Raw genomic sequence first — 24448 nt, 5'->3', positions numbered from 1 at the left:
GTGCTGCTGACTCTGCTGGGCCTAAAGCTGGAATCAGTGGTCATGTGAGGGGCTATTGGCACAGTATTTAACCTACACGATGGGGCTGTGATAATGTGAGCAGTGAATAACTCGCCTTTTGTCTCGCAACTAAGCTTGTGAAATGCATGTTACATAATTCTGTAATTTGTCTTAGGGAGAAAGTGTTCAAGTTTATATTGATCGATTTAGATTTTTGTTATAATATAATAATAACAAGCAAATCAGCAGTTTGTGATCTTAAGCATCAGGACAACACACAACAGATAGCGGCGTCTCAAATATTAAAGATTTACTTAAATTTTAACGTAACTACTGCAGCATAAATTCACTGTGTTAAACAAACATGAAAAAAATAAATCGTGAAGTTGCTAAAATTACAGTCCAATATATTTGGTGACCTCACATGTTATCAAAAATAAATGAGTACATTTTTTAAAATTTCGAAACCATTAAAATGAATAAAAGTTACTGAAATAACTTAAAAGCAGAAAATGTTGTGATGCTGAAATCGTGAGATGAAGTAAACAATGATTAAATGATGCCAGTTAACTGTATATTCACTTGGGTTTATTCATTTACATCACAGCTTATTTTCTAAGCAGCTCATGCTTTCTGTATGAAAACATCTAAGAAATGTAAGCTGTCAGATTGCTGTTGTGCTACTGAAGCTTAAAGTTTAATTAAATATACCAGACATACAAAGCCAAATAAACAGCCAGTGAAGGAGAACTGTTTTCTCAGAAGGAGTTAAAGTTTTTGGATAACGCTCAGACAGACATGATATTGTTTCCAAAAAAAATATTAACGTGGACTTTCTCTCTTGGATACATGCTTCAAATCTAAGAGAACAAATATTAACAAACCTTCATAGAGAACAAGTAACAGGTTTCACAAATATATTTCTGCAAAAAGAGCTTCCTGTTCCTGGACACTTCCTCACCTACCACCTGCTCCCTCGACTGTAAGCCGACCTGGTGAAGAGGGAAAAGGAGCGAGGGAGAGTTGGTAGTGTCCACCTGGCCGGCTCCATTCATGCATCATTAATGGCCCTGCATCATTGATGCGGTCCGCTGCCCACAGATAGAAGTGGTACAATGTCCTCCTCATCCACCCCCCGCAGCCTGTAGACAGGCAGGCTATAGATCCAGGTCTTTAGGTGAAGCCATATCTGCCATCCACCTCGTGACCATGCTATCACTTTCACTAGTCTTCATGTGTTGCAGCAGAAATCAGTGTCTACATTAGTTTAGAGAGCATATTTTCAGGTGTATTCTCCTGCAGGCGTAACACACCCACAGATAAATGAGCGGCACTGCTGGAGCTGCTCCCCCGACAGCTGTCCTGGGTTTGGACGCCGGCGGATCGTGGCGGCAGAGAGGCGCCCAGAGGAGTGGAGCTTTGGTCCAGACCTACCTGCTCACCGGCTCCATCCTCCCTCCACCTTCAGCGGTGGGAAACAGGGCAGCTAAAACCCCCCTGAAGCTGCCCTCGCTCGTACCTGGAGCCAAAGGCCCCCGCGGGCGAAGCAGCATGGCTCGTCTCAGGTAAGAAGTAAAGAAACAAAAGGAGAAGTAGAAATAACTTAACTTTCTTGTTGCATTCTGACAGGTCAAAGTCCAAACAATATAAAATGACAATAATGTGGAGATTAATTCATATAATTAATAAAACTATATACTAATTAATACATGAATTCGATTGTTACATATCTCTTTTGTGTGCATCATGTTTTCGGAGGAGGAATGATGTCATTCGGTTATTTTGTATCCAGTTATTCTGATCTCAGCCTCTCTTTAGTTTCGTGTCAGTGACGCCTGCAGTATTGCACATTTTTCCTCATGAATGAAAAGAATAAAATCAACATGAAGTCTTAAACATGTTGTTCTTTGTTGTTTTCTAGATTGAGCTGTTTAAATAAATTCTGGCTGAAATTTGTGTTATCAGCATTACCTGACATTATAAGTGACTGATTATACTTTCCTGATTTTCTGTTACACATATTATATGCATACTGCTAAAGTGGTGGATGATCATATTGAAAATATCCAAATAATGAGGTCGGTATATGTAGTACAATCAAGCATGTCTTTATTTTTGTTGTACAGTCAGCAGAAGTCCCACAACAATAATGCTAAATGTAATAAATAGAAAATAAATATACAAAAAAAGCCACTTTAAAAAAATAAGTCAATTATTTAAAAGATCACAAATTAGTTTTTCAGACTGTAGGTCCTGCATGTTGGCATCCTGTACCGATGAACAGATAGAAGCAAGTACACGTCCAGACGATTTTTTTCTGCACACGTGAAGCTCAGTGGTCAGCTGGAAACCCTGTGAGCCTAAAGCTCGGGCTTCAGGCTGCTCTGAACACTCAGTTGCACTCTTTTTTTTCCTGCTCTTGGCTCTCTGTGATGTCGGTGAGAAGGGATATAACTAATGTAGTCATCACAAGCGGACAGCTCTGGCTGTGAGAAGCTTTACCCACCTGCTGTTCGAACCTTCTGTTTGAGAAGAAAAGCAAAGGATCTCAAAAAGGAGAGATTTGGGTTTTCACCGAGACCCAGTGTACGATAAATAACGATCATTTTAACTGTGAGTCCTGCAAGACTGGTCTAATGGAGCTGTAAATGTAGGATCTGTGAGGTTTATGTGTTTTCTATGTATGGATTCTTATATATACCCAGCATCTAAAGATACAAATGGTATGTGGTACTAAAGATGTGGACCCCGGGTTGAGAATGAAGGCTTCGGTTATTTACATTATATACTCAGAGTTATATTATTATCCATCAGTCAGGTGAAATCCTATGGAAAAGGAACATCAGGTGTATTAATAACATAAACACTAAAGCCGTCGTGTAAATGATACCAGGATGTCCTGGTAACTCACTGACCTTCAGTACCAATCATGCAGCTGTGGCTTTGAAAGTGATTAATCCCACCGTGTGTGTCATCTCCACTATTCACTTTAGCAAAAGTGCCTGTTAAAGCGTGGAGTGGATGCTTGACTGGAATTACACCGGAATTGTTTCCTCTCAGAAGCGACCCAGTTTGATGGCTTCATGTGGGCCGCAGCCCAGTGTGCCATAAATCTCAGGCGTGGAAACCGATCTACCGCCTGATGCAGCACCCAGTGGTGTTTCGCTCAGAGGAGGGCGAAACCTGAGTGAGACACAAACACACACTTCAGGCTCTTAAACACACCTCCCTCACTGTCCAGCAGAGTATTTGATGGCATCTGCTTACCCAAGCAGAGCAGGTTTTGAATAACCACCAAGTAAATGAAGAGGAAGTTCTGGTGTGTGTGTGTGTGTGTGTGTGTGTGTGTGTGTGTGTGTGTGTGTGTGTGTGTGTGTGTGTGTGTGTGTGTGTGTGTGTGTTGAATCCCTCTGAGAAAGAATACATCTTACTGTGTATAAATGAAGCAGTAGAGTAATGAGGATCCTTAATAGAAGTAAAAGAGTGAGTTGGTCAGTGCAGCACTTTGATCTGAGTGAAATTAGTACACCAACACATTAAAGTACTGATAAAACTGTAGCTTTACACACTAAATCTGACTATGTGATGCTTTGTTTTATTTTCCTTTTATTTAATTTCTTCTTCTTTGATTTTTATTTTTTTTACAGGCCTGTTGTTTTTTATTAGTATCTTATTAAAATTGTGTTTCTGTTTTTGTTTCATTGTAAGTCTTTCTTGCTTGCATGTCTGCTGCAAACTGTATACAAAGTCTATTGTCCCCAGAAAATCAATACTTATACAGACTTTGTTTCTTTTTGGTAAGGAGATCACTGTTTTGTCCGTATATAGACTATAAATAAAGGAAAAAAGCAGCTTGTGAGAAACCTGCACTTTCTTTGCCGTGCCAGCAGGGGGTCTCACCCCCTTTAGCAAAAAGTGCAAAAAATGACTCACCTGCTCATTGGATTTATGGCACCAATAAACCCTTTTCTGGTGAATGTATGGTCTCAGTTTCTGTGTTAAGTATTGTGAATCTATTGTGAATAAAATCAGGGTTTATGAGGTTTGCAAATCATTTTATTCTGCTTTGTGGGGTTTGTAAATTATGATTCCCATTATGAGTTGAATAGATGATCCTCAAGCTTAATCAGTGAGCCTGGTTCTGCTGGAAGTTTCTTCCTGTAAAAAGGGGTTGTCTGATTGTTGAGGGTTTTCTGTATAATTGTAGAGTCTGTACCTTACAGTATAAAGTGCGTTAAGGTGACTGTTGTTGTGATTTGGGGCTATTCACTAACCAGGGGTTTATGCTGTAATGGCTATAAGACGTAAAATCTTTTTGCCTGTGTAATGAATGCTGCTAAACTTGCTCCTAAATCTCTCAAATCTCTCCTGTTGAACTTTAGCCATTCCCTCCTAGTGTATATTTGATACATACAGTTTTTGTGAATTTTTGAGACTTCTACATCATTAGTGTGATTTCTTTCCCTCAAAAAACCTTGAAAAAAAATAGCAAAGTACATTTTTAAGCAATAATTTAAAAGAAAAGCCAGATACAGCAAATATGATATCAATTAAAAGTCATATATGCGAATTAATGTTTTTAAAAATAGAATAAATTTGAATTTTTCTGTAATTATTTCATGGTTCAGGCTTTAGGATTTATTGGCACACCTATTAAAAACAGTTTCTAATGTCTCTGTTTTATTATTTTATTCGTAATTTTGTGCCCGTCTCATTTTGTCACTCATTTTTTAATATACCCTCACAGGGCCACTAACATGGCTGAAGACTGTTACTCTTGTTAGTAATATGCATTACTGAAAATTATTTCCTTTTTTCTCTCCGTCTGGTTCCCCAGTTTCAGTGAACCATCCCTCTTCACCACAAATGAGAACCTCCTGTTCGAGGAACTCTCTCTGAACCGTCGCCCCAGTGTTTTACAGAAACGACCACCACCGCGTCCTTCATTCAGCAAGTCATCCTCCGTGTTCCCCTATAAGACCAGCCAGCCCCACCAGGAGGTCTCGAGCTGCAGTCGACCGACCTTTATTCACCTCTCTCACGCCATCCAGCCGAGCTCGAGGCCAAGACCAGTGAGACGCCACTCACACAACCTTGCTCTGAGCTCAGACATGCTGCACGGTGACTTCCGGCCTTCAGCTTCCCAGTATAAGGAAGAGCCTTTGTCTGTGGTTGGGAAGCCTTGCCTTCTGACCTGCAGTCAGCGCCCGGCTGCTGGTCCGGCTCGCACACAGATTCACGTATTTCTACCCAGCGAGGCCGAAGGAGAGGAGGCAGACAGGGAGTCTGTGGACGAAGGCTTCATGGATGAGCTCGACAGCAAGATAACCTCTCTGAAGCTCCAGCAAGAAGCACCAAAAACAAATACACCCCACACATGACATGAATGATTCCTCCATTGTAGTCCAAGGGCAGCCCTGTCTGCATTATTATCAGTTCTTTTTTTTTTTAATTTAAAGGTCTGTGGCTTTTAGGATTTAGGTCAGATTACCTTGTTTGGATGATCTATAGATTGTCCAGGTTTCAACATAGTAATAACACATGAAGAGTGCCCAGTTTTTCCCTTTGTTATTTGGAAGAACCGGACAGAGAGGTCTGACCTCCGACACCTTCAGACTGAACTGTACATTAGCGCTGGACATGACTGAGCATGACGAAGTTGTAGATAAACTAGGTTTCTATGATTTAATGTCAGCATAGGTTTGGTCATGTTTACATTTTTTACACTCTTCATTTCTTCTTATTTTACAAGATAGCATAGAAAAAAAACATGCATGAAAAAGTAAGGTTTTGCAGATTAATGAGCCACTAACAGAAAATAAAATGTAGTTATGCTGATATATATATTGATGGTTTTATAGCAAATAATCTTGATCATGCTGATACAGTCAGAGATTATTTCTTTCAAAACTATAAAACAGACTGTATAAGCTTAAAATAAAAACCTTTGTGCTCTTTTTAACAGTCCAACATGTGTGTTGTGTATGCAAATTAGTGTGTTTCTACTTTATTCACATGAAGGCACAAAGTGTGTTTACGCCCTGTTTCTGTCAACAGCAGAAATTTGCTGATAACAATGTAAACTATGTTGTGTATTGATAAAATTACTTTTACTGGCGTACAAGATTGGTGCTTAGTTAAAACCAATTTCCTGAACTGTTGTTTACTTCAGAAATTTCTCACTTACTGTAATGTTTTACCTTTCATTGGCCTCGTTTATGTTATTTGGTGTTTATTTGGTTATTTCTGTGAAGACGTTTTAAATGTGTAACATTTGAAACACTGTACAAAATACAATTTATTATTATGATACCAACAAATACAAATAGCAGTTCTATTTGGGTGAGATACATATTATTTTGGCTCCCACCATTGTAGTATTTTTCTTGCCACTAGGAGGCGGAAAAGCAACCCCAAAGATGGGGTAGACCTTGACCGAAGAAGAAGAAGGAAAACAAACGGTCCTGTTGGACTGGACGCATATGATTGTAGCAAGGGGATGCATTTGAAACGTTTTTCTGTTTTGGAGTTTGTTTACCATTGCTTAGTCGCATTTTATTATTAAACTAAAAGAATTGGTGATTTGGGACCACCATGGCCGATACGGGAACTAGCGGATGCGAACGTCTGACCACCAATCAAGTGACTCCTGTGCAGGTCGGCGCGGTAATTCTGTGCACGTTGTTACGGCGGTGAACTACACTTTTTAAAATCATATATCTGCATCCAAAAGAATTATAAACAGAGCGGGTATTTAACATGTGCAGAGGTTATTTATTGCGTGGTGAAAACACGGAGGGAGACTAACCGCAGTCGTAGCTGCATGGATCTGTAAGCAGGTTAGCGTTAGCTTAGCAAAGGCTGAGCTAGTAGTTCTCTCTTTACAGGTCTGCTAATTAATATATCAACAAAACATGGCTAACTCCAAGAAAGTGACTTGTACAGAGGTAATAACACCCATTACCTACAGTCTAACGGAGTATTACAGCCATTTGTCAAACCTTTGTGCAGCAGCCACGCTGTAGTAAGCTAACTTGTTATGGTGTTGCTGCACGCCTAAAACAGAAATTAAACCTTTGCATTGAATCTGTACTGAGTGTGTGTGTGTGTATATATATATATATATGTGTGTGTGTGTGTGTGTGTGTGTGTGTGTGTGTGTGAAACACACCCCGTGTTTATTAAATTAAATGGTCCCTGATAAGGTACCTCTATTGCAAACTTAGGCTGCTAAACTTTGCACAAATCCGTGCTGCAGAATTTAGCTTCGCAAAATGCGGTCGTCTTTAACCTGCACCAAACCTGAGCACTGACTAGCCCTACTGATAGTTTTAAAGGTTATTTAATTAATTACACGATGCAGTCAGAGAAGCAGACACTGCTGAGCTTGATCCTGCTGCACATGGAAGCAGTTCACGGTGTTTTTAGTGCTTCAGATCAGCTTATGGTAGCGCTTTTATATCCCTAAAATGAGGTTATATTAATGTGGTATGCACATCCCTGCGGTGTGACCATTTCCTCTGCTTGTGTTTCAAACACCTTAGTTTGAAGAGTGAAGCATCATGGGCATTATGAGTCTGCAGGAGAATTCAGTATCAGCAAAGATGGATATTTTTAGGTCTGAGACAGCTTTTTAGTCTTTCTTTGATTAAACTGGTGTTTGGCAGACATTTCTGTACTTGGTTTTGATTTTAGAGCTTTATTATTAACTGCACAACAACCACCTTGTTTAAATTTGGCTACAGAGTGGTGGGACGTGTTTCCTGCCGTACTTAGGCTTTGTGCAGCTCATATTTCACAGCCCTGTGGTTTTGAAACTCTTAGACACAGTCATGTTCGGTCTTGAGTGAATATCTTAAAAAAAAAAGAAGAAGCATATCTGGTTGAGTTGCGTCAGCGTAGCTAAGTAAAGATTTTAACTGTATCTGTAGTGTTTTAATTATTTTAAAACCCCACCATGCATGAGGAGTGACAGAAATGTTTGGGTCTTTAAAAGAAGTCTCCTTTCAAAACACTAAAACGGACACAGCATAAAATACTCACAGCTATGCAGGAAGTGCAGATATAAATGTTTGGTTTCTAAAATTAGTTTTTATTGGTCAGCTTTCATCTGGTCTTTGCATCACACACCTCTGTTGTTTTGTATTCTTTGTTTCTGTATATCTTGCTCTTGTCTGTTCTCTTTTATGTTGGCTTTTAACCAGAACCTGAGTGCAAAATTTACTTTTACTGCCTGTAAATACATCTGTTGGAATGACAATAAAAATAATTGAATTCTCAGATTCGCAGTCGTTGCTGCATATCATATTTTATAGAAGTGCAAATCTAGAAATTGCAGAACTAATTGTTCTGTTTTTGTCCATTGTGGACATTAGTGATTGGCTTAGTTACAGAGCAGAGACTTGTGTGTTCTGTAAACTGTCTATTGTCCATCATAGGTAACAGAAGGGACCGATGGAGAGGCTGTGGAGGCAGTTTCAGAAGCAGCAGCATCGGTGGACGCTGGAGAAACGGAACACGTTCATGAATCTTCCCATGAACTTTCCAAAGAGAGGGAAGAGGATAATGATGATGCTGCTGCTGCTGAAAAAGACATGGAAAGTGAAGAAGCAGAACTTAAAGAAACTGAGACTGAGGTGATCCACTCTGTTGGTTCTACATCTCCATCACAAGCTTTTTCTGCAGAGGAGACAGAGGAGACCGTTACGGTTAATGATGGTGAGCCAGGTAGCACCACAGAGCCCCAAAAAGAGGCTCCTGAGGTGAAATGTGACGAGGGTCTTGAGGTGATATCTGATGAAGGGGTTGAGTCAAAGGCAGAAGATCTTGCAGGGAAGGATGAGAGCCAAGAGGAAAGCCCTGCAGTAGCAGATGTCAGTGAGGATGCATGCATGGACGTAGCTCCTGATCGTGAGGAGGAGAAAGAAATAAAAAAAACTGATGAAAACATGGACACAAGCAATGACACTAAGGAGGAAGTCTGCACAGAGCAGGAGTCATCCATCTGCTGTAAACCAAAGGTTTTGACAGCGGGCGATGAACTCGATGAGATGATGGACATCGGTACAGTGGATCAGGTGGAGCAGGAAGCTCAGATGAAAGAGGAGGAACAGAACAGCTTGAAGGATATGGAAAGCAGCCGCTCACCTGATGCTTCTAATACAGGTATAAAGATGCTCTTTGATTGGTACATTTGTAGATGCAAAATAGAATCTTTATGATCTTGTAGGAAATTATCTAAATAAATAAAACTTTTAATATCAGCAAATATGAGAAAACATCTACCCTGACACTCCTTCATCTGCTAAAGGCCAAAAATGTATTTCCTAAAAAGCGACCACTACAAACATTTTGTAACTTTTAAATGCAGACAGGCTTCTTTAAAAAGACCCTTTGACCTTTGTTACCCTGCAACCCTCTGCGAGTCCACGTCAGAGCACACTGAGCTTTAGAAATGCTTTCACTCCTCCTTTAAAGGCAGCATGGCAGAAAGTCTCTCAACAAGGCGTAGTTTTCATCATCCCACTAAATGCTGTGCTTTAAAATTCCCACACAGCCTCAGTGACGGAGGACAGTAACTCTGTTACGGAGGAAGCTGATGTAAAACCCACAACTTCAGACTTGATGCAGTCCAGCTCGTCTCCATCGTCTGAGGCCACAGGAAGTACAGGTGGGTGATCTTAATGCCAAAATACAAATAGTACGAAATTAAAATCTCATTATGTGGAAAATCTTGGCAGCAGAATAAACTTTAATATTAATATTTTCGTTAAATTTATTAAATTTGTAATAAATAAACAGAAAACCACCCCTAGAAATCCACACACATAAATTGTATATAACAAGACTAAAATGGTACGGTTCAAATGAAACGACTATCCTGACTGAACCTTTGTGAAATACTTATGCTTTATTAGAGTCCAAAGATCTTTTCAAATTTGACTGAACAAACCCAATTTTCTTTTTTTTCTTGTTATTGATAGAAATTAAAATGCAGAGATATACATCAAATAAAGTGATACAGATCTGCTGCTGTGTGCTGACCTGTTATGTTTACACATGCAGCCAAAAGGGAACACGCTAATAAAGGAAGTATTTGTCCCTTCTGAAATGGTCAAAGGCAAACAAGCATCTCAGCATTTTGGCTCTTAGTTGGTTAAAATGGTTGTAACTGTGCAACTAAGAAAACACTGAATAAAATTTAACATTGCTGAATATTTTTGAGTTTAATGGCTCACTCCCAACATAAAGCTGCTTTTCGGCTGCTCTGTTATTCACGAGCATGTTTGATTTGGAGGCGTTTTACACCAGGTTCCCTTCCTGAAGCAACCCTGGAGGTATTTTTGTCTCCTCCCAGGGTTAAACGAGGGATCATTGACTGGTTAAATGAATGATTAAACCATGACACCATAGAGCCACTAAAAACACAATCTTTTTTTTAAATATCTTAACACTCAGACCGTCGTTCAGTATGAATTTTGTTTTGTCCGACACAGTGACAGTTGTGAATGTTGTCATTCATTCATGTTCTTCATGTTTTTGTGTTCACTTCCTTTTACACTTGCTCACACGCTGCTCACGTGTTCTTGTAGGAAGAGACAGCTCGTCACCGGCGATGATGTTGAACGGCATGAAAGTCGTCAAGCTTTCTATACCGAGATTAGACGTTGTAAGTAGAAGTAAGATAGAATTTAGGTTTCAGGCTTTTCTTACCTGCTCTATTAATATACGTGAAAGGTTATTGAAAACTATTGATTAGGCTGTCGCCATAAGCTTTCCGTCAAAATAAACAGCATATACATGTACTCCTTGTTCTAGGAGAGGCTGCACACTTCAACCCAAAGTGTCAAGTTGTCTCCTTCACCTCCGTTGGTCACTGTGAAGGACGAGCCGGTGGATGAGGAATATGAACAAGCTCTAATGTCCAGTTCCTCTACAGCAAGTGTGAAAGATGAGCCTAATACTGCAAGGGTGAGACACACTCTGCTTAAGGATTTGTGGAGTTATGCTATTAGATTTGGCAAGCGTATGCAGAGCTGTCACGCAACGATCAGGTGTGGAGACAGTTGCAGAAAGTTTGGGAGATGGAACAGCAGTTACTGAAATGAAATATTTGATATTCAAAACCCATGTAGTGAACAAAAAGGCTGGAAAGGAAGAGGCACATGATGTCTGTAGTGCAAAGGTGTAAAACAACGAGTCCAAAGTGGCTGCAAAAGAACACTTGACACGAGCTGGGAGTATGATGGAGTGGTCCCAAAAAAAGGTGGAAGTTACGACAACGACAGAGGGAGAACAGGCCTGCGTATATGAAGGAGGAGAATCTTTCAGAATCTGAGAATTTGAGATGGTTTGGGCATGTCCATATGACCGGACACCCTGCATTAGACCTAGAACACTGAGAGTGGTTGTCCTCTGGCTTGCTTGTGATAGTTGGAGGGGGTAACTTGTATGTATGGAGCCAGTCTGTGAGCAGCAATGATACCAAGACAAAAAAAAACTGGGACAAGATCAGGTAGACTCACACATGAACTTGCATGTTTCAGGATAATTACTGGTTTCTTCGTTTCATCAGTTCTTTATTCTGGCTATTGTATACTTGGCATGACTGACACTGAGTCTAATAGACGAGAGGTGGGGAACTCCAGGCCTCGAGGGCCGGTGTCCTGCAGGTTTTAGACGTGTCCTTGATCCAACACAGCTGATTCAAATGGCTAAATCAATATCAATATGTCCAGAGGCCTGGTGATGAACTAGTTATTTGATTCAGGGTGATATCAAAAACCTGCAGTGCGTTTCCCACTCCTGTAATAAACCAGAGTGCAGGAAGAGGTTCAGACTCACAGATCTGTACCTCAAACTAGACTTCCTGAAATATCCACGTAGTTCCTAAAGCAACATATTTCTACCAGTATTACACCATTGCCATAAAATATGGTTAATTCACTACTTTGCAGCATTAAAACCTTTTCACACCTGAAATCTGGAAATTGAAGGAAGAAGAGAATTATTCTTTCTTACATGGAGTTAACAGCAGCAGGAAACCAGCTGCAAACATATGATTACTTGTGTAAGTGATAGGTTTGGTGGCAGAACATGACATGTTGTCACATTTGGACTTTGCAGGTTTAAAACTGTTTAGTGTCAGATCTCACTAGCTTGGACATTTTCATTGTCACGTGGATCTCCTTAGCTGATGTCTAGAAAATTCCACAGCTGTGGGAAACCCGGAGAACACCAAAGAGAAAATCTGTTGCTGCTAGTATAATATAATAATATATAACATCATCAGTCAGGATCTGGTCTGGGTCCAGTTTCTGAGAATGAAGCCTGAATCCCTGAACCGTTACTGACGTTTCTCTCATGTTGAAAGGAGGACCTGAGGATCGGATCCGTGTATTCTGAGAGTTCTGAAACGCAGACGCTGCCCATCGTTAGCCCGCCGTCTTCGCACATGTTCTGCGCTCACTGTAAGAAGAACCTGATGAAGGGACAGACGGCTTTCCAGAGGAAGGGCTCTCCAGCGCTCTTCTGCTCCACCACCTGCCTCTCATTGTCTCAGGCCAGGGGAGCCACTAAAATCTGCCACAACTGCCAAAAGTGAGTTCTGCAGACGAGAGTAGGCTTACTACTGTTATTACTACTGTTTGATGGGTGAAGTAATGTCACCAAATGATACGCCTCAAAGTAAACTGCATTGTAGTTTGATTGAATTTGGATTTCTCCTTGGCCTCTTTTCCTCTCGTTCCTTTAGGTTGATAATTCGGCCTCAAGACGTCATCCTGGCTCCGGATCTCAAAGGACTCATGAAAGAGTTCTGTGGCCAGATCTGCCTGACGTCCTTCAACTACAAGAAAACTGTCTCCAACTTCAGGAAAACTGCTGTTGCTGTGAAAGCTCTACAGACTGTACCACAGTCACTCTGCAGCATGTGCACCAGATACTGTGTCGTAAGTCGAACAGAACAGGACTGCCGCTAATGATTATTTCAATTATTTAATATAGAATTATCCAAACCGTGTTAAAAATGTCCTCGTTGTCTCATGCATTATTTACACCATATGAAACTATGCTGATAGTGTGAACACTCTTCACCTGTGCTGCTCTTTGTCGTCTCTCTGCAGAGCAAACATGAGGTGATACTGAGCGGCGCTGTCCACAAGATGTGCAGTGACGCCTGCTTTAACCGCTTCCGTACAGTAAATAACCTTTCGATGGCGGGCTGCGCCAACTGTGGCTCGTACTGCCACAGCAAACCGCTCATGCTGAAGCTGGAAGAGGGCAGCAAAACCGTGTGCAACCTGGATTGTTTGGGGAAATACAAAGAGGTATGGAAACAGTTCTCTGCTTCATTGCAGATACATTTATTTTGAATTAGTCTTCATTTGAACTCTTGAAAGCCCAGTTTGAGTAACTCAGAAGGCAGAGGGTGGTCTCTGCATGTGGAGCTACCCTTTGAAAAACCTGCAAACTTTATTGGTGGTGTCTAAACTGTTCATTAAAAGAACAGAGGGGGTCTTCAGATTTCGACTCTATAGGGGAAAGAGTTAAATTTTTTAGCACTATTTTAAAGTTGCATGCCTGCAGTGAGTGTCAGCACATGTGGGAAACAAAGCCAGTTAACTTTCTCGCCTCCTCTTTCTTACTCTGAGAGTTAAAACGGTTGAGGTTGTTTGCAACGTGCCTCATATTTGTTTTTTAAAATTAATTCACAGAAAAGCAAGATAACCAAGATGACCCAGCCGTGCACAATGTGTCGCACCGCCCGCTTTGTGGCAGAAATGGTGGACAGCAAAAACAGTGATGACTCTGTGGATCTTTTCTGCAGCAGCAGCTGTGTGATGGCGTACAAAGTCCAGACTGTTAGTTCTTCAGGTACGCGATACCAGCTTCTCATTGAAGATTAAACCTTGTACTTGTTTTTGTTAAATGATTGTTTATGATGGATTAATTTGGTTTCAGGTGCTCGGATAAACTGTGATAACTGTGGCAAAAACAGCGTACCGTCCTACCACCTGGCCATGTCCGATACCTCAATCAGGAATTTCTGCACTCTCCCGTGTGTCATGGCTTTTCAGGTATTTACTTAAAGTTATTTAAAGACAAACCTAAGAAAGATTTTTGAAAAATGAAAGCTGGTATTTCAGACTTCTGTTGTTTCTTTTTCTGCGCTTTAGGAAAAATTTAAGCAGTCGCAGAAGCAGGTGAATGTTTTTACGAAGCTGCCCATGGGATCGTCCCAAATTCAGCCCGTTAGTACAACGCCAGTGCAACAGGAGGCAAAAGTGTCCCAGAAAGTGAACTGCTTCCAGTGCTCCCGCGTCATCACTTTTAAACCTGAGCTCATCCAAATGAAGGTAATTAATGGAAACAAATAAATTATGAGTGGAAAGTTTTACATTTAGAGATCAGTAATACCACAACAGTGTTCCTGTGGGCTTTAAATGAAAGTCACGGCATTTCGGATGAGGACCTGAAATGCTTTTGGTCCTCTCGGGTAAAGTCTTGTCAACACTTTCAAGAAAATGAACACAGAAAATAGACCTTGTCCGTTCAGGCTGACATTTCTCATGATTTGTATCTTCTGTGTGTGCGTGCAGGACAAGATGGTTTTTCTGTGCAGCGTGGACTGTTCTCACGAGTTTAAGAAAGCCAACAACGTGACGAGTGTGTGCGAGTACTGTATGATCGAAAAGATCACCAGAGACGTGAAGAGAGTCAACAACAAAGACTGTTACTTCTGCAGCGACGGTAAGGAGTCGTGGAAATCGATTCGTCAGCTGTAAGAACCCGATTCTGCTCTGAAATCTGTATTTATTTTACTTATTTCTGTGTGTCCAGGCTGTAAGCTCCTGTTCAGACACGACTTGAGTAAAAACTGGGGGAAGCACTGTCACTCCTGTGTTTACTGCCACTCCGTTTCAAAGAAGCTGGTGACGGCGCAGTACGGAGGCTCGACGGAGGAGTTCTGCTCGGAGGAGTGCAGGTCCAAGTACACCATGCTGTTCTGCCACGTAAGCAAACCGCAGTAAAGATATTAAAATCATAGTTTTACACCAAAGCGGTAATCTCCGTGAGCATGATCTCCTCCTCCACGTAAACACATTGCTTTTCCACTCAGGTTGCAAAGTGCGACACCTGCGGGCGGAAAGGGAAGCTAAAGCAGAGCCTTCCCATGCTCGGGGAAGTCAAACACTTCTGCGACCTCAGCTGTCTGCTGCAGTTCTGCTGTGAGACAGTGGCCACGCAGGGTGAAGTCGTGAAAGGTGCATACCGTGTTTTTATCCCTGTTTGAATCTGTAACTTCATCTGATTTATATATTTTTTTTAATGGTGTAGTGGTTAGCACTGTTGCCTCACCGGTTTGATCGGCCTTTTTAGGCGGAGCTTTCTGTGTGGAACCTGTGCGTTCTCCCAGTCTCTGTGTTTCCTCCTGTTTTACTTAAGTGTTGGAGTAATCTAAACTGGTTTCAGGAGTGTGAGGTTCTGAGTCAGCCCTGTGATGGACTGGCATGCTGTCTAGGGTGTAATTTGCCTCAACCTATGACAGCTGGAATAGAGTGAGGCTTATTCAGACATGTTTAAAGTTTAATTAATGACTTTTGAAGCTGCTGCTTTTGATAAAATCAGTTTGGGTTTGATGAGTTTGGCTAAGCTTTCCTTAGCACTCTTTAAAACTGTAGTAAAGCGAAGTATTACTTTCTTTTGATTGAGTGGCCAGTTTGATGTTAAGGGCTAGCACAGAGAGATGTGCAATCATTTGTGGTCATGTTGACACCTAAGGCCAATTTAGAATTACTATGTAACATAACATGCACGTCTCAGGATTGTGGGAAGAAACTGTCACCTGGAGAGAATCCACACAGACACATGGTGAACATATAAATTCCTCACAGAAAACCCACAGAGCTCTTACTGTGACCCCACAGCCTTAACCACTGTGCTGCTGTAAAGACAGACCATCAAGAAATGCTAATGTGGTAAATCAAAGAGGCACTGAGGCCTAGATTCATACTGTGTTGCGGACGCAGACAGCTCCGAGACAACACTGTCGGCTTCTTTGATGCCCACCGCATGCACAGTTGTTGCAGTGTAATGTATAATCTCCATGAATGAGTCAATGTGAAGTTGGATGGCACTGACTGTTTCGTTCATCATCTGATGGCAACATTTGCATTGCATGCAAGACTGTAAAACTGAGCTGCTGCAACACTGGACTGCATGTTTGACACCAGCTGTTAACTGTTGTTGTTCTTTAATAAAATATGAATATTTCTGGTACTAACTATTAAGGCAACAAAGCTAAATGTTTACCAGTCGTGCACAACTTAATTCTTTTTTTTTTGATACTTTTTATTTATTTAGGAACATTTTTATGCAGAAAAACAAAACAGACAAACAAAACCAAACAAAACAGACAAAATATTATGAGGTCATGGGAAGACAATATATGCCCGTGTATACAGCTGTACATCCACACATACATATATCAATACTTTGGTATTGCAAGTTCTATGCATTAAAGAGTGCTGCCACAATTTGTAAAGCCCCACAACTTAATTCTTAAACTAGAAAAACTAAAAAATGTTTTGCAACTGGGTCACAAAGTAAGACCAAGAATGCCTCTCTCTGAGGATTTAGGAAGAAGTCGGGAGCGACTTCCTACTGAGACGTTTTAAGTTTGTTGCTGTTTTGCTTTCAGCCAGCACAGGAGAGGCCACACCTGTGATCGCCAACGTCATCTCGCTCGCTGGCACGCCAAAAGGAAAACCTAACACTTCTGATAGAAGTGCCCAACAAAGTACAAAACAAAAACAAACACACGCAAGATATTAAAAAGAAATCATTTTGTACTGTTAATCATCAGTAGCTGCACGAGTTTCATATTTTGCCTTTTTTCTGCAGGTACAGCATCAAACTCTCAGTCAAAGACCTCTGGACACGTAAGTACATTTTTTAAATTCATGTATTCTTTTTGTATACAGTTGTATTTTTTCCAATTCCTTTTTTTCAGTGTAAGTTATGTTTATGAAAAATATATTTCTTAGTTGAAATGACGCACTTTTGCTTTTAAAAGGAAATCTTTGGGACATTTAGTTCAGTCACTTTTAGCTTGAAGGAAGTAGCCCGTGTAGTGTTACAGATGAGTAACTTTAGAGATGTTATTGTCATTTTTCTGTCCTTCAGATCAGCATTCAGACCGAAACGGTGAAGACTCATCCTCCTCCCCCGACTAAAATCCTGAAGAACAAGGCTCTGCTGTGTAGACCGCTGGTGCAGAACAAAGGAGTCTCCTGCAAAACGCAGACGGTCGACGTGGAGGCACAGACGGGTAAAAGAAGCACACAGGCAGTGTCTCTGTCAGGGCAACACCTCCGCTTTACTCTGTGTTTAAAAAGCTTCAAGTAGCTGTTCAATCTGATTGATTACAGCTGAATTACTGCTGCTAGCTGCACTTCACAGCGTTTAACGCTCGGGTCACAAACACAGGTTAAAGGGTAAGGGTCATAATCAGCTAAGCTTATGTTGTTATGAAGACAGCGAATGCTTGTGGAGAGGAATCTTATTCAAATGCTTAACTGATGCTTTGAAGTTTGAACTTTCTGGGCAGAGCACTAATGTATGCTCACGATTTTACAGACAAGACTAAATGTAAAGTATTTGTTTGTCTTTGCACACTGTACATGCTTCCTCTTTAAACATACTTACTGCAAGAGCAAACTCTGTGCCATGTTCTTATCTAATCACGACTACTATTCCCTTTTTTTCTCTCTCTGTAGATGATATCTTCCCAAAAATGGTGATCCTGCCTGTTCCTGTGCCGGTGTACCTTCCTGTACCCATGAACATGTACAGCCAGTGCACTCCCAAGCCTGTCGGCCTGCCGTTACCTGTATGTCTAACAATGCAACCACCTTGGAACTTTATTATTTCTAATTAATTCAAAGTTTTCCCATAACTTTTTGTCTTAGAATTTACATTTGTCTTTTTAAGGTTTATTTAGAATAATTAAAATGAGGAATTTTAAGATCAAGATGGATTTTATTTGGGAATCTGTTAACATGCTTGTGACAAAACCATGCACTGTAACACTGTAACAAAAACAGCAGCAAGAAGTAAAACATGTAGCTCAACAAATGGGCGCATATATTTACACATGAACCATAGGCGTGACCCCGTGACCCATAGCATTTTGATTCAGACAGGATGTTCAAATGATTGGCGACCTGTCTGCGGTGTACCCTGCCTCTTGCCCTATGGCAGCTGGGATAGGCTCTCGCCATGGATAAATTACATTACACACTCCTTTAATCTTCAGCTTTGTTTTTGCCCTTACTAAGGTCCCACTCATGAGCTCCTTCTTTCTTTCTACCTCAGCTTCCTGTGCCAATGTTTCTTCCTGTGACAATGGACAGTGCTGAGCGCATTGTGGAAACCATCCAGGAGATCAAACAGAAGATCCCGTCCGATCCATACGAGGCAGAACTCATCCTCATGGCGGAGATGGTGGCCGAAGACGACGAGAATAACGACAAGCCGGAGACGCGCAAAGAGGAAAAAGCGGTGAAGAAAACGCCTGAAAAGCAAGAAGCACCTGTCACAGATGGTGAGACGAAACATTTAATGAGGCCACGAAAAGATGAAAGTAGGGGGTACTCAAGGCCATCAAGCCATCATATTACAGGGTTAAACAGTTAAAGCTATTGTAGTTTTGTGTTTATTAAGTTTTATTTTGTTTGTGCACCAGTGGCTCTTGAAGGAAGCATTGACATATTTGACCAAACTGACTAAAACTAAAGAAATGTTGTCATATTTATAATTTAGTTTTGTAAATGCATAATTAATTAACTTTAATAACGTCAGCGTGCACATGTTAGGATTTCATCCAAGTTATCTGTCAAAGTTGCATCATTTTATTCCCATACAGATAGTTTTGATGTTATTAACAGTGTATTCATGCTGTACTAACAGACAGTGTGATGGTTGTTTTGTAGACCATGTCAGTAACTACAGTGATGACTTGGACACCGACGAACTGGCCACTTTCCTCAATAGCTGGGAGGATGCCTCCTCTGACGCGGGGCCCTTGTCGCCAAGTAAAACCTACGCCAGCGAGAAGTTCAACTCAGTTTTAGATGTATCTGTGGGCATGCCCAGTGAGCCCGAGCCCGCACCACCTCCTGGTCCGCCTCCCATGGACATCGAAGCCGACTTCACTGTTGGTGAGATGATAGGCATACACCCATAATACTGGACGTTCAGGGAGTTTATCTCCAGTTTATCTACATTTCTTTGGACATTTTTACTTTAACCCCTTCAAAGATCTGCTCTGGGCTTTTGCGCGTTTAGTCTCATGTTTGATGTCATGTCATTGCCAGAAACTCTGGAAAGGATGGCCAAACAAAGAGAGCAGTGCAACAAGTCCCCAAGCCCCCCGCCTGCTGCTCCAGTACGACGACAAGCTCACAGGAAAGCCAGAGAGAAGAGGGTAACTGCTGCTTACACATCTAAAGCTGGCTTTATATGCAACAAAACATTAGAGAAGGAGATGATGTAACAAAAAGATGGCGTCGTGTGACCCCTCCACCCATAATTATGTGTCAAAACAGGAAACAGTAGTAGTAGTATAACATAGTAGATTTTCAACCTTTTCCTTCTTTTTCTTTATTTAAATAAAAGTTTTAAATGTCTCCCTCCTTTAGATGGGGACATAAAAATAACCAGCATGGTTTTATCAAAGAAGGCTGCAGAGCTGCAAGACTTGAATGACTTTGGTCTGTGTTGTCTAAAATGTCCCCATTATACCCATAATGGTCAGAAGAAGCTTCTCGGATGAGAGGTGAAACGTCTTCAAGCAACTTAAAGAAGTCCAGACGCTTTTCTTTGCAAGCTCCTTAGACTACGATGACTTGGATGACTGAGAACCTTCACAGACATATACCCATAATGCATCCTCTATATGTTATCACAGGGTCGTAAGCCACAGCGTCAGTCTAAGGCTGCTGAAACGTCTTCGGCAAAGAGTACTTCCAAAAAGCCCGTGGAAGTAGAAATCCCAAAACTGAAGAGTGAATATGGAGTTGATGCCTGGAAGCGATGGATCCAGTGGAGGCAAACTCAGCCCAACCTGGAGAATCCACGCTTTGGCTGTAAGTCTGAATATAAAATGCATTTGAACACTGCAGCACTTCGGGCTGCATTTCCTGCATTCTCTGACTTTCCTGTCTCTGTTAAGACTTTATAATTAAAAACAAACAAACATGGCTTTTAATCTTGATGTTAGCGCGTCCTCTGGAGCTGAAGGAGGATCTTCTTAGCTGCACCACCGCTGAGCTCAGCTACGGCCTCTGCTGCTTCATCGCTGAGGTGAAACGACCAAACGGAGAGCCGTACTCGCCCGACACCATGTTTTACCTCTGCCTCGGCATCCAACAGGCAAGACATTTTTCTCAGAGAAACTAAGTGTAAATATGGATACACTTAGATATACATGTCATCATATTTATAACCATTTTCTAACATAGTCCAAACTTCCTTTACTTTCCTGGTTCTCTAAACTTTTTGTCTTTCTCTGCAGTATCTGTTTCAAAACGGTCGTGTGGAGAACATTTTCATGGATCGCTTCTATAACAAGTTTTCCATTGAGTTCACCAACTTGCTGCGAGGTTTCAAACCTTCAATCACACCCAGTGGTGAGTTTCCAACACCACCTTTGTCTCTGTCAGTGTTACACAAACGAACGTCTGTTTGCTCAGATTTACAGCGGGTCACTTTCCCTCCGCAGGTTATATCCACTCCCGTGTAGAGGAGGAGTTTTTGTGGGACTGTAAACAGCTGGGGGCGTACTCCCCCATCGTCCTCCTCAACACTCTGCTCTTCTTCTGCTGCAAGTACTTTGGCTTCACCAAGGTGGAGCAGCACCGTCAGCTGTCCTTTGCACACGTCATGCGCTGCACAAAAACCAATCTAAACAACACCAAGACCACATTCCTGCGCTTCTACCCACCGCTGTCCGGACCCGAGGCGGAGTCAGGTACCAACGTGCAGAACGCCAGATTTAAACACACAGAGCTAAACGCGTTGATTTTGCAGTTAAGAGTCGACAGTCCACCTAAAATTAGCAGTCAAACAGATTCTGACTGTTTTCATGTACAAATTATCCTGAAACTTGCACACTGTCTGTATGTGTCCTCTTCAGATGCAGAGGGTGGCCCAGCGAAGAAGCGGAAGGAAGAGGAGAGTAAAGAAGAAATCCTGGAGATGATGGAGAACACGGAGAACCCTCTCCGCTGTCCCGTGAGACTCTACGAGTTCTACCTCTCAAAGTGGTGAGTGTTGTACAACCACTGGTGCACTCGTGATGGATCTGTGGCTGGTTGGACTCCGCTTTCAGCACGTGAACTTTGTGAAGTAAATGGCTGCACAATAATCTTGCATTACCTTTCCCACATAACTGCTATGTTCAGTTTATTTTAAATAGGTATATTTATTTAATCTTTCAGTGTCTAGTTTGTATTTTCTCTCTGTGCCTGTGTAGGTTTCCTTCCAGAGTACAAAAACTTGATTGTTTGCTTCTTCTAAATAAGCTGTAGGTGAGGTTAGTTATCTGTGTTAGGCTGCGACGGACTGGTGACCTTTGCAGGGGCCTCTCGGCCTGCAACAGCTACTTGGTTAAAAAAAGGGATGATGCAGCTCCTGAGCTACAGTCGCTTCTTTTGTGGCGCATATATTGTTTGTTGTCAGATTTTGAGACCTGATATTACAGGAGTAGCTCACAAAACTGTCTAAAACCAGTATTTTGAAAGGTACAAATAAAAACTCACTCAGTGGGCTCAGTTAAGCCCAGAGAGTTTGATCTAAAACCAGAAGAAGAGATCACATCACTTTCAGCATCGCGACAGAAGCTCCAGTTTTATGTTTGTTTATGTAAGAAGGATTTTAACTAACACAAATGCATCATGAAAATATGCCAGGTTCAGCCAAACATTATCTTGATTTTTCGTGCTCAGGTTGGACGTATTCCTCTGCTAAACTTTCAGGGCACCAAAGCTCTGGAAGGATCTGCCTGAGAAGTTTAGACTCTGCACTTAACTACCTTCCTCTCATTCATCTCCTTAAATTTGAACTTAACCTCTGAGTTTTCTTACTTGTGACATCATATTGTTTCATTTGTGTTACATGAAGTAGGCTTGTTGGGTTTTTTAAAGATGCAGTTTCCCATTTGGCAAAATACACTGATCACATGACTTGAATTTGAATGAATACTTTATTGGCCATATGCAGGTTGCAGGTTATTCCTTCTTTTAGAGGAATAGGAAATATCTTTTTTTAATATTACTTTTAAATTTTATTTAAATTTAAATATGATAATAAGTTACACTTGAAATATTAAGCGTCATAACATTTAAATGAGCCGACATTTGCCACTTGCCTGATCTGCACTACTGCACAACTAATAAAAGGTTAAGTGTTAAATGTCAGTAAAGACTAATAAAACCTGCCACTCATTGATTCTTTTAAAGTTTATTTCTTGTTTGGATGTGGAAGGCTGGATTGAGATGGTCCACTGGCCGACCCTCATTTTACTCTGATTTATCAGCACATTGATCTAAATCTTTGTTCCTGTTTCTTCCGCCCAGCTCGGAGTCGGTTAAGCAGCGAACCAACATGTTCTACCTGCACCCCGAGCGCTGCTGTGTCCCCAACAGCCCGCTGTGGTTCTCCTCCACCGCTCTGGATGACACCACCATGGAGGCCATGCTCATCCGCATCCTCACAGTCAGAGAGCTGCATCTCGACACAAAGCAGCAGACGAGCGATGACCCACCGTTTATACCCGAGGAGGAGGAGGATTCGGAGTGAACGTGAAGTGACCTTTTACCGTAGTTGCAGCTAGTGATGTAAATGTTTGGATATTATCAAAAATGTTCGCTGAACATAAACGGACAGGAAAAAAAAACATTCACAACAGCAGTATGAAACAGCAAAGAGTCACATTTCAAACGCACGTTTGGACAGAACCTCCGATTCACATCGCTTATGTAGAGGTGAGGCTGAGATGCTGGACTCAGCATTAAAGACTGTTTACTGCTCAGCAGGGCACGCAGCTGCCCTCCTGTGTTTATGTGGTTGTGTCTTATGGAAAATACTACTTTTATCTCCTTCCATGTGTTATGATTCCTGACCTTCCTGTGCACACTGGACTTCCAAGTTTTTCTAAAGCTAGCCCTCCATCTCGGAGTGATGGAGGTCCCGAATAGAGAGCTGCATATTGTTAGTTTCACTACATTCACACCTCAGAGGCCAAAATGAACACGTCTGTGTTTGCAGTAGTTAGAATATTTCCTGGGTCAATACTTTTGCACACCTCAAGAATTGTTGCAATCTCACTTTGAGAAAACACAGTTTTAACATCTGACTGGAGATTTTACCTGAATCATGATTTGATTGATTTTTCTTCCAGATTCCTTTTTAAGTTGTGATGCTAAACGTTGAAAATGTACACAATTCACACGTTGTGTTTTGTGGTTAACAGATAATCCTCAGATACTTTAAATGATCTTATCAACCTGAAAAGAAATTACAGCATCGAACAATGTAAAAATCATCATTGGTGCCTGATTGAAGGGATTAAAGATTTTGGAAGTGATTCAATTACATTTTAAGAAATTAGAGATTTGAGTGTTAGGTAGCTGCTATCCCTCATTATGACTTTCAAGCAATCTGAGAAGAGAAAAGCCTACAACTCTAAAGTTTTAAACTCATTTTGGGATTTCATACTAAACAAACCTTAAAGCAGTGAGTTTTTGCATAATGAGCTCTGGTATTATATGAAAGCAAATAAAGCTGTCCGTTTGTGTATGTCTAGATTATTTTAACCCCCTTAGAGTATGGCTGCCAAGGTTCTCTTGAGTGTTTTCTATTATATGTTCATTTTGAATAATAAAAAAACAACTTCAAAACACTTGTTTTCTTTTGAGACTCTACAATTGCACCTGTGAGAGAGGTCTGCCTCTTAGTCTCGACAGAATCTGTAATGTGATTTGATTTCAGCCCAAACCGTGATCTTTTAATGAACCTAAAAGATCTACCTTTTGTTGCTTAAATCGAACCAAGGTGAAACCTTAAGGGGTCACCACAGTGGATCATCTTTCAGTATCTCATCCTATCCCTTCCATCCTCTATCACACTAAATGCTGCCAATATAACTCTCCATGTCCTCCTTCACTACATCCTTGAATCTCCTCTGTGGTCTTCCTGTTTTTTTTCCTTGATGTTCAGCATTCGTCATCCAGGTAACGCTTTCCCTCTGCGCATGTCCAAACAGCCTCGCCTCTCTAACTTTTGTCTCCACGCTGTTTTCGTTTTTTATCCAAGTCACTTCCAGTGAACTAAACTAAAAAGAAGTAATGCATAAATGGTCTCCGAGCAGAGAGACTTGGAAGGA

The 24448-nt window shown here is 41.2% G+C and overlaps 2 protein-coding genes across 3 annotated transcripts; both read left to right on the top strand.

Annotated features, from left to right (window-relative positions):
- The first annotated feature begins 1294 nt into the window (after positions 1–1294).
- On the top strand, positions 1295–5912 carry LOC147303464 (uncharacterized). The gene is made up of 2 exons (XM_086281271.1): positions 1295–1565; positions 4838–5912. Exons 1-2 carry the CDS (start codon positions 1324–1326, stop codon positions 5379–5381), a joined length of 786 nt encoding a protein of 261 aa, XP_086137397.1. The 5' UTR covers positions 1295–1323; the 3' UTR covers positions 5382–5912.
- A 534-nt stretch (positions 5913–6446) lies between these two features.
- On the top strand, positions 6447–23860 carry LOC147303463 (zinc finger MYM-type protein 4-like). 2 transcript variants are annotated; one of them, XM_086279139.1, is made up of 27 exons: positions 6447–6657; positions 8439–9165; positions 9557–9670; positions 10593–10669; positions 10819–10971; positions 12374–12600; positions 12755–12950; positions 13125–13328; positions 13716–13875; positions 13963–14078; positions 14178–14357; positions 14601–14751; positions 14842–15014; positions 15122–15266; positions 16703–16801; positions 16906–16943; positions 17188–17332; positions 17781–17893; positions 18379–18607; positions 18996–19223; positions 19380–19489; positions 19973–20150; positions 20285–20436; positions 20579–20693; positions 20786–21034; positions 21200–21329; positions 22641–23860. In XM_086279139.1, exons 1-27 carry the CDS (start codon positions 6595–6597, stop codon positions 22861–22863), a joined length of 4695 nt encoding a protein of 1564 aa, XP_086135265.1. In that variant the 5' UTR covers positions 6447–6594; the 3' UTR covers positions 22864–23860. The 2 variants fall into 2 exon arrangements, with proteins under 2 accessions (XP_086135265.1, XP_086135266.1); XM_086279140.1 differs by lacking the exon at positions 6447–6657 and adding an exon at positions 6670–6947.
- The last annotated feature ends 588 nt before the right edge of the window (positions 23861–24448 follow it).

This window comes from Aulonocara sp. 'chitande type north' Nkhata Bay, linkage group LG22, assembly GCF_057382095.1.
Source record: "Aulonocara sp. 'chitande type north' Nkhata Bay isolate Kocher_YH1m ecotype deep benthic linkage group LG22, A_spYH_male_GT1.1, whole genome shotgun sequence".
NCBI classification, from domain to species: Eukaryota; Metazoa; Chordata; class Actinopteri; order Cichliformes; family Cichlidae; genus Aulonocara; species Aulonocara sp. 'chitande type north' Nkhata Bay.
Note: the sequence above shows the minus strand (reverse complement) of the source record. Positions and strands in the feature narration are given on the sequence as shown.